A 13,265-nucleotide genomic window follows, 5' to 3' on the forward strand; every position below is an offset into this window, starting at 1 on the left:
CACATTCTCTCTCCTTCTTGGACTTTGGTCCATATCAGCTAAATTCCTCGGATAGCTATTCTGGGGTATAAATCATCCTTAGCATTGCAAAAGAAGATCCACTGAGAAAGGGATTATGCAGGATTAAGGGGAAAAAAGTTATTCTTGCCAAACACCCTGTGTTAGGCAGGAAGCAATGCTGGAGATGGGAATTTAGCAGTAATTTCCTGATCTTGTATGAAAAAAAAAGTATTTGGGAAATCAATGAGACTTAAAAGCTGTTGTGAGGAACTTTGGGACAATGGGTGAGAGATGAGGCTCCCACTCAGAAGGGCAGGTAACATCTAATTCATGTGTTCAGACATAACAGGGGCCTTTTCCATTTTCCTCCTTGCCTACAGCCCTGCCCAGAGACCAAGACTGGCTCAGGCATAGAAAATCTTCAAGTAACTTCACTTTTATTGTGAAGAGAGCAGCAGCACAAACCAGTGACTCACATCCTCACATCAAGAGGTGTCCCTATCTTTGCCATCTGCCAGAGCACTGCAGCTGAGTTAGGAGATCATTTCCCCTTCAGTGGGTGAGCTGTCCATGCTTGTGTGTGAGGTGAAGCACTGCAGATGCTTTCCAGAGAAAAAAAGAAGGCCTGTAAGTCCATATGTGATGATCTTGAGTTTTTGCTTCCTGCTTTTCTCCTGGTCACACTGCTAATTTTCTGCCTTTAAGTTTCCAGGTGAAGTGTCTGAGAGCTGGGCTCGGTGGGTGCATGTAGACTGACTCAAGAGTTTCAGTCCATGCTAGAAGCAAGCCTGCAAATGCAGTCCCAGGCAGTCCTCTGGAGTGCATTGCCACCATCCATCCTGAGCCTGCCTTGAAGTTTAGGGAACATTTATCTTCTTGCACTGAGTTCATCCAGACAGGCTGCAGATAATCTGCTTGCAGGGTAGCCATATGTATGGGGCATGGGCAGATTATGGAAGTGGTGACCTGACCACTCAAACAGCTGCCAGTCAAAAGAACCATGGACAGAATCAGTGCCTGACATATTTTTGGAGACTGAGACCAGAGGAATTTAGTGCAAACACAGCAGCTTTGCAAAGACACTGCCGGATCATAGAAGTATTTAATAATTGGTAGGTATTAGCCGAGGCTTCCAAAAAAAAAGCAGGGTTTTAAAGGCTCAAAGTTGTGTGTAGAAATGGCCTTCATCTGAAAGGAAATGTGAAAGCAAAGCAGGACAGAGGGTTCTCTGGTGGTGTTGGTAGAACTGGGAGCTGGAAGTTTCAGTCCTGCTCCCCTGCCACAGGTTTGCACCTGTGGATTACCTGGGAGAAAACAACAGTCTTTCTGTTCTTTTGCCTTGTCCATCACTGAGCACACTGAGACTTCCTGTGGCTCAAGAAGCACTCTTTGAAATCTATACATTGGCAAGTGCTGTTTCAAATACAGTGATGTCTGAAAGGCCAAACACCACAATTTGGTTTTGTAGACAATGTTGGATGGCTCCAGCCATAGTGCACAGCATGGAGATCAGCAAATGTGAAATGAGGATAAACAGCGGCATCCATTGCTCACTAGACTTGCCCTGTGCTGCCTGGATTTGCAAATCCATTCAGATGTCTGTGAGGATTTTCTCCTAATAAATCCACATGATCTACTACAATGTCTCAGGGAAATCCCTTTAATTACTGCCTGTGGGTCATTAACTTTAGCAAGAGTGACTGCCCAAGCATGAGCAGGTTGTGAGCAGCCACTCTGTAGAGGAGAAGGGTTTCTGTTCTGTGTGTTTAGGAGAAAGGACAGGGCCCCCACATTGCCATGTAGAGGGTAAGCCTGGGGGGAACAACACCACCTCTGCTTCTAATTAGTTAATAAATTGCACTCAGTACATGCTGATGTCTGCAACACAAGCGGCTAATACAGCAGCATAGAGTGCCTGTCAGGAAATAGGGGGTAGTTTGAGTACCACAAGCACTTAAATAACCGCACTGATAGGATGTAGCAGAAAATCACTACTAAGCAGCATGATGCATTGCACGCCAGGGAATTCCTGTCTAGGGTCAGAGCAGGCTGTTAAATATCTGCAGATGCAGTATTCATTTTCCTGACTTGCTGACGAGCTGTCACACTGGCTCAGGAAGGCATGGCTACAGCAAGCAGGTAGCAGATGGAACCTGCTGCTCTGGCCTTTCCTTACACTGGGATCTCCTGCAAGCTGAAATCACCTGAGCTCAACACCACCTTGGGGCACTCAGTGAAACTCTTGGAACACACCTCCCTTTCAGCTGGAGCACCAAACTTTTAAAGAAAGAGAGAGACTATTCTTGTCCATAGGTTATAATTTTTTCCTGGATTTGGTGCCAGTGTGAGGGTATGTGGAAGTGTGTTCCCACATACTTTTTCACTCACACAAAAGCAATAAAGAACAAATTGGGAAATGGGCTCTAAATAACCACCAAAGAAATAACAAACAACTAATGGTAACAGGAAACTGTATTTTGCATGCCATTAGACTTCACTGATATAATCAAGTAAGCTGGCCTTATTCCCTAGGTGCTGGCTTTGGCCTGCAACAGGATGAATAGGGCTCCTGTTAATGAAGTGCATGCAAGGCACTGCTGTGGTAAGCCTGTGCTTCTTGCCAGAGCCCAAGGCAGTGAGCGTAGGACGGCAATTACAGCTTTGGCACAGGTAACGTTTGGAAGAATATGTAATATGCAAGCTGCAGTTAAATCACATGGCTCAACAGAGCTGGAGAGGCAGTTCAACGCTAGTCAAAATCATTCCACACATTCACAGTGGCTACCAGATCCTGCTCTCATTTAGGTTGTTGGAAACCTCAAAGTTAACATTGGGATTTATTTTGAATTTACATTTTCAAGAATGAGGTCCTTTGCTTTTGCAAATAAATGTGGGTAATGTGACTGGAGATGAATATATGTAGGAATCACTAATGGATTGTGATCTTTTCCTTTTGGACAGGGCCAGATATAATTCTGCAGTAGAAAAGGCCAGCTAGCACCTGCATTGACCAGCCAGATGAACCAAAAATCTCTGCTAAAAACATCTCTTTGGGGTGAGTAGGTAGAGACGATTGGATCTAGTCCAGTCCAATGAGGACAGTATCCCATAAATATCTCTGAAAAAGATCCAGCTCTCATTCCTGATCCTGGCCAAAAGGAAGGGTCTGTTTCTCAGGCACATTAAAACCCTAGATGTTTAATGGGAGCCTTTCTTCCATTGTGAACTCCACATGAACTATTAAGGTAACAGGAGCCAACATCAAGGGAAATGTGCTGCACTTTGGGTCACTGCAGGGGCTGAGAAAGCAAATACTGAGAAACGCATGCTTCTGTGCAACAGAAAATCTTTATTGGAATGGTATCCAAAGGATCCAGAGCTCACTGCCTGCCCTCCCCTGTGCACACTGTGGGACACGGCGTGGAGCAGCTCTGGCTCAGCAATCCAGCCCTGAGCCCTCCACATCACACCCAGCCTGCCTTCTTGTCCCAGCAGCAGCCACCAGGGTAGCACAGACCTGCTCAGGAGGTGACAGGAAACCCAGACACCACTGAGAGCAACGTCTGCAGGTGTGGGCAGAGCCCCAAGCCCAGGGAAGCTGAGTTAGTGCTCAGTGCCTCAGGGGACCTGGTGAGAAGGGGGAGAGTGTACAGTGGCAGCAGCCTGAATGGCACACACAGGACAGCACAGAAAGTTGGGAAGCATCTTCTGAGTAGAAGATCATGGTAGGTTAAACCTGGAAGAAAGGAACAGTAGAGAGTGGCAGTGGGCTGCCAGCTCCTGTCACGGCCCCTGTTAGACTTGGCTGTGGTGCACTCATGGAGGATGGCTTCCAGATTAGCAGCACAATGAGGGAACAGAACAAACTCTTAACATGTTAATACCCAGCAAGGCAGTTTGGGGAAGGGCTCATCTTCATCCTCCGGTCCTGACAAGCCTTCAGATGCAGTATTTCCAAAAGCAGGCTGTGAAGGGATACAAAAGAAGGATGTCAGCATAAAAGGGACTAATTCCAGCTTCCCACTCTTGCCCTGGAGAAGGTTTCAAAAGACCCATGTCTTGATAGAGCTGGAGCATGCAGCCAGCATTCTGCTTTCAGGACACTGGTTATCTCAATAACCAGCTTTGACTTCATACAACACCTTTAGAAGGTGTTTCTTTTAGCTGCTCATAGTGTAAACAGGGGGTCTAAAAGTTGTCTTCATGTTGCTTGATTTAAAAGGTTTCCTTTTCTTCCACTTCAGCAATGTCAGGAACTAGCTTTTTCTTTCCTGCCTACTGGTCAGCAGTGTTGCTGCTTCAGAGGTGTGTGCAGGGGTTTGCACCTGTGGCTGACTGGAAGAGCAGGATACTGACTTGGAGAGATTAGATCTGGTTCTTACTTTTTTATACCCAGTCACTACCACTCTACTATCAACCATCTTACAAACAACATGGATTTCTGTAGAATCTTCTAAGAAGACTAAATTAGGGAAGGATGTATATTTTGGTGCTGGAAAAAGTAACTGTATCATAACCAGCATGAATCCCATGTGAGTTTCCTGTTATCAAATATGAGAAGAGATTTATACCTGGTTTTTGAAAGCAGGATCTTGGAAGAAAACTCCTACTGAATCAGCAGTGCTCATGCTGAGACACGAGCTCCTCCCAGACTGGAAGCACTTTAGATGAAGACAAAGATTCCCTGCTTTCATACCTGTCAGAATCTGATTTAAACCTGGCAACGGGAAGTAGCTTTATCTACATTAAACCTTCCAGACTGGTGGGGGCATGAATTACATTAGCCAAATTAATGACAGCCTCCAGGGGTGCTTACAAATTGCATATTGCCTAAGGATCACCTAAGCATCTAAGCAAGCCTTGCACAAAGGGATTTTCTTGCACAAAGGGATTTTCTCTTGGCTCTCTAGCAGTTGTCAGCTTCCACGTGCACAGAGCATGTGGGCTAAGGGCAGAACCAGCTCTTTAGGTTTTAGACCAGATCTGTCATCAGTGACTTCTGGTTCACAGCTGCTACAGCTTTGTGGAGGAATCCATTGAAAGACAGCATGAGCAGCACTGTCCATGTGCTTGTCAGGGGCAGCTTCACAGGAGCACTCATGCAAAATGCTCCTGAGCCACTGGATACAGACTGGGCAAACAAAGCTGGGAGACCAACTGAGGGATATACCACATATTAGTTCTCTGCATTCTTGGTTGATTTCCACATCCTTTTTAGCTGTTTTTCAGCAGCAGACAAGTGCTCCTTTTTTCTCTGTGGGGAGGCACTGACCTTGGCAGAGGGGAATGCCTGCAGTCCACATGCTTCATTATGCCTCCAGCAGTTGCTTTGAGGCCAGAGCAAAGGAGGGGTGCACTGTGGGGATGTGTTCATACAGAACTCCCCCCCCCAGGGCAGGCACTCATGGCTCATATAACCCCACACTCCTCTGTGAAAAGCAGGATGTGACACTGCCTGCCTCCATGAGGTCCTGGGTGTGCAGACCTGGTGGTGTATCTACCTCCACAGCAGACAGGGCTGGGGGACACAATCCTTCTCAGCAGCTGCTAAACCAGCCAGCCATAAGAGAGGGCCAGGACTGCTTGAAAAGCTGCCAACCAGCTGCTTTTCAGCATATTTGGGGCATGTTTACTGTGACTGTCTTTGTTGCACAAAGCAAGCCCTGGAAATGAGGGTGGACAAGATGGCTGCAAGGCTCAAACTCAAAACCTACCGCGTTTTTTGGGCTGGGATGCTGAGAGACTTTCCAAGGCATAGGCCACCTCTGACCCATCCTCAGCTGAGAGCTGATCCTTCAACTTCTCCAGCTGTTTAAACAGAAACACAGCAGTAAACAAGGGCCCCATCATGAGGAGCTCCACAGAGTGCTGGGAAATGCAGGGCAGAGGAGCTACATGTAGATTGGCTGGCAGCCTCACTGGAAGGATGGAGTGTTCCCTGGAGCAGGACCACTCCCAGAGGATCTGCCTTTGGAGCACTTGTAGCTCCTCATGCCCTGCTACATTAAGCTGCTTGTTTGGTGGCAGTGGTGTGGGCACTCCATGCTCTTTCCCTCCGCCCTAGGTGTAAGTCCCTGTGGAAAGGAGGCTGTGTAGAAGGATATTGCAGCACTAAGAGTCAGGACAGTGCTGGGACAGGAAGTCTCCAGACATTGCAGCAGAGGACATTGCTTCTCTATTGCCCTGGGCTGTCCCTCCTCTCTCTCCCTCACAGTTCTTGCTACCTTCCCTTGATTATAATGTGGACAGTCTGCTGCATTTCCTCATCTTTAGCTACTCTCTTCTTGTGTACTGAGAACATTGACAGCCACCATCCTGACTTTTGCTCTGGCAGAGCTGTTCTCAAAAGGTCAGAGCTTATGTCCCTCAGCACTGGAGTGAGAGGCTAGTGGAGGACCTGGCAGCCTCCTGTCTGGCATGATGCACTGGGATTTTTCAGTGTGAAATTAAAGTGCCATGTGGTACTTAGCAGGACCTCTAGCACCTATGCAAACAGCTGCAACATCTGGACCTGGCCTGAGAAGGGGAAAAAAAGCACTTCCACTGCTTGTAGGGCTTGGGGCACAATGGGAGCCATGCTAAGGTTGCTGCAGACCTTTCCCTGTTCCTGGGCAGTGGGTATAGGATGGGGACTCTATTTGTATATGTGTGCTCTGATCAGCTCAGCAGGGCTCTGACCGTGAGTAGGGCCACTCTTACAAGGAGAGTCCAGAAAAAAATCTGGTTTAGGCAGGCAGTGACTTTCCCTCCAACCTGTTACCTGATGCAGCCAGCTCATACAAGGCAGCATGATTTCCTTTTCTCCTATGGAGATTTCCTTTGGTGCTTGATTCTTTCCTGGCTTGGCCTTCACTGGCAGGAACTGCTCAGCTTTTATTGCACCAGTCTATAGCCCTGTTCTCTTTTTTACCTTTTCCAGCTTGTGCAGCTGTTTAGCCAGGTTCTGCTTTCCCCTTTTCTCAATCCATGCTTACATTATAGCAGCAGGTGGAAGGGTGGCAGGATGCAAAGATGGAAGGATAGGACATAAAAACAGCTTACACAATTGTTTAACTACCCATGCAAGAAAATGCATCTATGTGTCTGTGCATTTGCTCCTCTCACCTCTTCAAGCTCTTCAAATTTCTTTGCCAGCTCCCAGTCTGCAAGAGGGAAGAGAGTAACATCAGTATCTGCATTGCTTATTGAAGCACAAATTAAAAAAAACATTTCTTCATTTGCCCTCTCCAGAGGTCAACAAGCAAAGACGTAGTTATCATTTAACTCCTGTTAGTGATCTTCAAATGAATGACAGCAGAAACAGAGAGAAAAGCAGGTTTTCTCTGCTGAATCCTATGGGACCTTATCCTAATTCTCCATTATGAGGGAGGCTTCTTTACTGCTCACCAGGCCATAGGGGAATTGGGCCAATGAGGTCACTTACTGTGTGATACCAATTCAGGTGAAATTCTTTGCTGCTTTTTAATTTTAATCCTGCTAACTGCAAATCTCTAATGCTGGCTTTTTTTGTCACTGGCTTTTATATGAAATCCCACTGCTTCCTTTAAGACTTGTTTATCCTCACATCACCCATGCAGGCAGAAGTCAGAAGACACAAATTTAACCTAGCATAATTTACTGATTTATAAGTCAGCAAAGAGCCAGGCTGGCAGAGTGGAGCAACAGGAAAAGTCACATAGCAGTAAGCGCACGGATTCCACACTTCTAAACGTTAAGGAAGCATGAGGAGCTGGGGCCCAGCCTCACAGATCAGACTTAGAGCTCTCAAGGCTAGTCAGTACTGTACTGCTGGCAAAAAAAGCTATGCAGGTGGATGAATGAACTGCCCATGCAGAGAGAGGAGAGAGTTAGGTGCCTAAGAACAGGATTTGAAACATCCAGCTGAACTGAGAAGAGCCTGGAATAGCAATAGGGAAAGCTGCAGTGGTGGGGAACTTCAGTCTTACTCCTCTTGAGGACTTAGGTACCTTATTCCAGACCCAAATTGATGTCAAAACCAGTTAATTTTTTAATAAGACAGATGAATTCAGTCAAAGCTGAGTGACTGGCTACAATAGCTCTCCTGGGAGGGGACTGCAAAATGATCAACTGGTTTTAAGTGCTAGTTTGGGGAAAAATGCAGTAAAATAAGCAGAAGAGCCAGGAAAAGAATGTTTTTGCTGGGCCCACAAGCAAACAAAAAAAATGGCCCTGGAGCTGACTCTTTTCTCTGTTCCTAGTGTGGCAGCAGGCATTGGTCTGGATCATCAGGGGGATTTAAGACATAATTCCCCTTGATTTCAGATTTCAGATAAGACTTCAGCACACAGACACATTGCCAGACTTGGGCTTTTTTTTTTTGGAACGTTTGAAACTGAGCAGGAGGGTGCCAAGAAAGAGCTGACTGCCTTCTTGGTTCTTCCTTCAAGAAAGGAACAGTTTTGTTGAAAAATCCCGAATATTTTCTGATATTCATTCAACAGTAAAAGCAGCAGTTCCTGAGCAAATCCATTACATCAGGATTCAATTTGAGAGATGAGATGGGAATGGGAATGGGGATGGGGATGGAATCAGAAGGTGTGGGTTCTGTTCCTGGCACTATCAGCATTGACCCCAGGCAGACTCTTCCTAAGCATATCTTTACATACCCATAAGGTAGAGACAGACAGACCCTGGCATATCTGTAAGTCAAAAGTATCACTTAAGAATTATTATTATTAACAGTTTTACCTCTTTCAGAGTTTCAAGTGCCTGTTTTGGCTTGATTTTTTGGAAACTGTAAGTTTGACCAATGACTGCTACGAATACAAAATAAACAGCAGTTGAAATTTGGAACAGACTATCTCAGACAGGGAGAAGGAAGTTAATTTATGGATGAAGCTTTGAGAAACTGCCTGCTGTAAATCTTCTGTCTGTGCTCTGCTTGGAGATTCATTATATTCAATTGTCTGGCATAAAATGCAGCCTTTCCTCTAGGGGTAATAAGTGCAATAATCCATAAACTTATCATAAAAATGTTATTTCTTGAATGCACCCCCTTTGCAAGAAGAATGCCTTTGTTAGTACAAGGGCTTGATTTATTTATGTTTATTTATTTGTCCCAAGCTTGTTTAACCACTGCCTTGCTGCATTAACAAGGGTCTGGGGAAGAGCACTGAGTCAGTTTGATAAATGGATTTTCATAACAACGTTTTTGCTGGGCCCCCTCTCAGCTGTTTTCACAGGGAAGGGCAGCTTCCTGCTCTGAGACCACCACATCCAGCCCAAACCCTCCCCTGGCTGCAGTGGCCGTGGGAATAGCTGACCTCTGTAATCCATTTGGTGCTTGTGATTGCTGTGCCTCATGTCAGGGAAAGCCCAAGTTTCTCTTCAGCAGGTCTGAGTTTAGCCACAGATGGGTGGCTTTTAAATTTGGTGTCTGTTCACAGAGCACAGACAGGAAAAGCCTCTCCCTGGCCCATCTTTGGTGGCTGTGTGGGAAAAGCCAGTTGTCTCAACCTCCACCAGCAGCAGCAGGGGCTTAGGCCCAGGCAGGAGCTCCCCTTGCCCTTGTCCCAAACTACACCTGACCCCAATGGATCTCACTGGAAAATCCTGGTGAAATCCCTGCCCCAAATGATAACAAGATGCTGCTGTCTCTCAAAGGCACACGGGGCTGTGTGGGGTGTGGGTGGAGAGGTGACTCCCAAGGCTGGTCTATGCTCCAGGCAATGCACACAACATCTAAGGGACAGTAGGGCCACAGGGACTCAGCAGAAAAATGTCTTGTTTTTACTTATGTACACACACATGTTCCCAGCAAAGTCTTGAGTGTCTAAGGATCTAGGGCACATGGGTTTTGGTGGCTTTACTTTGCATTGCAAAAGCAGTCCCGGAGCCCCATGATGGAGAGTGTCTGACATTAATCACATGTAGGCATCATACTGAGTGCTGCTTCCACTTTCTGAGCAGTTGGTATTTCTGAAGAACCAGAGAAGCAGGTTCCTTGCATTCATGCAAACACAGATTCAAGAAGCAGAGATCTCCCCTCCCCTTCACTTACCAATACTTTCTGGCCTCCGCCATGCGAATTTCTTATTAAGAAGCAGAGTCAGCAATGTGTTCTCATGATTTGTGTCTTCTCTCTCTGGAAGCACTCGGTTCTCTGCAGCACATAAAACACATCTTTCTCAATCTCATCAAATTAAGAATCAATTAATCAATTGATGCAGTTAATCATTTAATCAAATTAAGAAGGATGAGAAGTGGAAGGAAAATGTCTCCTGTCAGCACTCATCAGGGTGGAAAAGGAAGGTGTGTGAGCACAGGATAAAATGTCCAGGCAGCGAGGGCTGCGCAGTGGAAGGGTGTGGGATGGGGAGCCCTCCCTGCCAGCCCCGGGCTGCTGGCCAGTTCCACTGCAGCCTCATCAGCACGACTGGCTGCAGAGAGCTGAAGCCAGCACCTTGATTTACACTGTCCCGAGCTCTTCTGCAAGGCGGGTGGAGTGGGCACCTCTGCAAAGCCAGACAGAAGCCCACAACATCCTCTCTTCTCAAAACTGCAGGAGCTTCCCCGCTCACTGCATGCACCTTCCCAGGGCTGACAGAGGTGGGAAGTCCCTCCTCACTGGGCTGAGGTGTGGGTACCACTGCTGAAAAGCCCTGCAGCCCACAGCCCTTTCTTGAGCTCACTCATGTGGAGGAACTTAAAGGAAGACCACGCAGAATTTTTCGAGGAAAAGCCTCCCCAAGCTGCTGTCCTAAAGCAATTTAGAACTCTCTAAGAGGCCCCTTCAGGGCACTTTCTCAGTGGTTTTACTTTAGTGGTTGTGGCTATGCCCTCAAATGAATGGTTGTGAAGGTCAATGGTTCAGCAGAAACCAACAGACACAGGGGATGGGGCTGCTCAGTTCCCTGGAAGCTTTGAGACCCTCCCATCTCTGCTTAACAGATTTCCAGAATCATCTGAGACTAGAATGTTGTACTAATTTTTGAAAATGACAGAATAGGAGCCAGATTTAAAGGGAGACTGAGCATTCAAAAAAATCTTTGGTCTGAACAGCCCTACCCCACATCCAGACCCTACAAAGCCCTAGAAGATGTCTACAGAATTCCATGGAATATACTAAGAAATTATACAGAAAGGCTTTTTTTTCTCCTCTTCCAGGATCTTTAGGACCTCTCCTCAATGCATTTTCATATGGCCATCAGCCCCTCTGAGGGGATGAATGCAATTATTCTTGGTACCCATGAAACAAAACGTTGTACCAGACGAGCCTGAAGGATGCTCAAGAGCATGTGCGAATCAGCTCCATTAGCTAACATCACACAAATCTGCAGAAGCTGAGGGATGTTGGCCAAAGGGATGCTCCAAGTATTTGGCCAGACTCAACCCTGCCTCACGCTGCGGCTGAAGCCGCTGGCCCTAATTATGATCTCTGGAAATAAACCCAGAGGAGCCAGCAGAACAACATGCAGTTAGTGTGGAGTGCCATAAACCTCATTCCTAAGTATGAAGGACAGTTATAATTTTAAAATAGCTACTTTAAGTTTTTTGGAGGATTTGCTACAGGGAAAAAAACCCCAACGCTATAAACACTCCAGTAAAAGCTAAACAGACGCAGGATTTAGATAGAGTGACCTGGGGAATGTTTTGGTTGTAATTACAAAAATAAATAGGTGATATTAGAGGAAAAAATGATTTGAAAAGCAATGTTATTTTCAAGCCCATACTTAGCGGCACTTTCTTTTTTTCCACTGCCAAGACTCTTTAAAAAAGAGCACTAATGACTGACATTTCCCTGCAGTATAAACTCAAGTTAAGATTAATTTAAATTATGGGAGAAGTACATATAAAAAGAAGTTATGTGAAGAAAAAAAAGTTCAGCATCGCCGTACTACTGACATTTATGAGCTGTCAAATCTCTTATGGTACATACTGGAATTGCTACTCTCTGATATTCTAATTTTTTTTTTCATTTTCTTATGGGAGAGAAAGAGCTACCCTTACCAGATTTCACCAGATCTGATATTTTCATTGATTAGCAGAAGGTGTCATACAGCCAGCTGCAGAGCAGAAGGACAGCTTTGGCTCATGATAATATGAACAAGCCTCTCGCTAGCACCCATGTTAACAGACAGTATAGCTAGAGGTTCATTTTGTTTTCTTTCCCAGAGAAGAGAGTGTTGCATTGGCCAAGGCAAGCAGCAAAGCAAAAAGATAACCACCTACCTGTGTCATGTAGCCTGTATTCCAGCTTACCTTGGAGTAAAAAAGGGTCTCCATGAGTTGATGGGACACACAGAGCCATGGTCAGGATGGTCAGCACTCCCAGACACAGCTGGGCAGACCACATCTTCTCCACGTTCCCAGAGCCCAAAAGCATCCTTCCTTCAGGCACAGTGGAGGACTTCAATGCAACCAGCGCCAGATGAGCTCACTTTTAAGAGGCAGTGGATGTGCCGTGATTGCAAATGGCCTTTGGAGGAGGGGAGAAAAATATCTCTTGAGATATAATTCAACCTGTCAATATGATTCACTCCGCTGGGAGTGGACAGAACAGCCCAGTAACATATGTCAGATGGAACCTCTTCAATATATCTCATATCAGACTGATCTAATGAATTCTGATGTTCCCACAGGCGTGCACTGTTCACGCACGTTGCTATACATTCCATACATACACACATTAAAAATACTTTTTCAGGGCTGTTGCTTTAACAGAGTTCAGGCATGGGGACTCCCACGTTAGCAAGGAAGATTCGTCTAATGTACAAGCTGCCATATTTTACCAATTTGGACAGAATCAGGTTAATGGGGTTTTGTAATTTATCATCTCACTTCCTAGAGCCTATATTAATTAATGTGAGCTATAATGAGTGCTGAAGTGGTGGGAAACAGAGGGGGAGAGCTCTTTTCATTTAACTGATTGGAGAATGTTGAGTGTGTCTTGCTCACTGTGACTTATGGCTTTGTCAACGGGAAAGGCATCACACCCTATTTTGGGATTATGTCTGAGTGGGGGAGTGCAGATTTGGCAGTAGGTATGGAATACGTCAAGGATGGGCAAGAGTCTTCAGTTTTTTTCTTGGGGAAAAAAAAGAAGTGGAAGGTCAGATGCTGGTTCTGGCTACACAGCCTTGTTTTATAATTTTAGAGCAAAGTACTAATACACACTGCATATATTCCATGCCTTCTCAGGCCATGACTACATTTTGGTTTGACTTCCATTTCTTGCCTATCTATCAGTATTGATCAGGGACCTGCTACTACTTTTCCACAACAACTTTACCAAGAAAAATATT

The 13,265-nt window shown here is 45.7% G+C and overlaps 1 protein-coding gene across 2 annotated transcripts; it reads right to left on the minus strand.

Moving 5' to 3' along the window:
- Positions 1-3,301: 3,301 nt before the first annotated feature.
- Positions 3,302-12,474, minus strand: UTS2B (urotensin 2B). Of its 2 annotated transcripts, XR_008438641.1 has the most exons (6): positions 12,223-12,474; positions 10,022-10,123; positions 7,105-7,142; positions 5,715-5,808; positions 3,885-3,965; positions 3,302-3,736 (listed from the first exon to the last, which is right to left on the minus strand). XR_008438641.1 is itself a non-coding variant. In XM_053986433.1 (5 exons), the coding sequence occupies exons 1-5, from the start codon at positions 12,344-12,346 to the stop codon at positions 3,940-3,942; spliced, it is 384 nt and encodes a 127-aa protein (XP_053842408.1). In that variant the 5' UTR covers positions 12,347-12,474; the 3' UTR covers positions 3,303-3,939. The 2 variants fall into 2 exon arrangements, 1 of the variants encoding a protein (XP_053842408.1); XM_053986433.1 differs by having other exon boundaries at positions 3,303-3,965.
- Positions 12,475-13,265: the final 791 nt, after the last annotated feature.

This window comes from Vidua macroura, chromosome 10 (assembly GCF_024509145.1).
Source record: "Vidua macroura isolate BioBank_ID:100142 chromosome 10, ASM2450914v1, whole genome shotgun sequence".
Taxonomy (NCBI): Eukaryota; Metazoa; Chordata; class Aves; order Passeriformes; family Viduidae; genus Vidua; species Vidua macroura.

Coding starts and splice junctions, on each gene's coding strand:
- UTS2B (XM_053986433.1), bottom strand. CDS start 12,346: ATGCTTTTGGGCTCTGGGAACGTGGAGAAGATGTGGTCTGCCCAGCTG. Junction 10,124..12,222: donor AGACCCTTTTTTACTCCAAG/GTAAGCTGGAAT, acceptor TATGTGCTGCAG/AGAACCGAGTGCTTCCAGAG. Junction 3,966..5,714: donor ATCCCAGCCCAAAAAACGCG/GTAGGTTTTGAG, acceptor ATCCCTTCACAG/CCTGCTTTTGGAAATACTGC.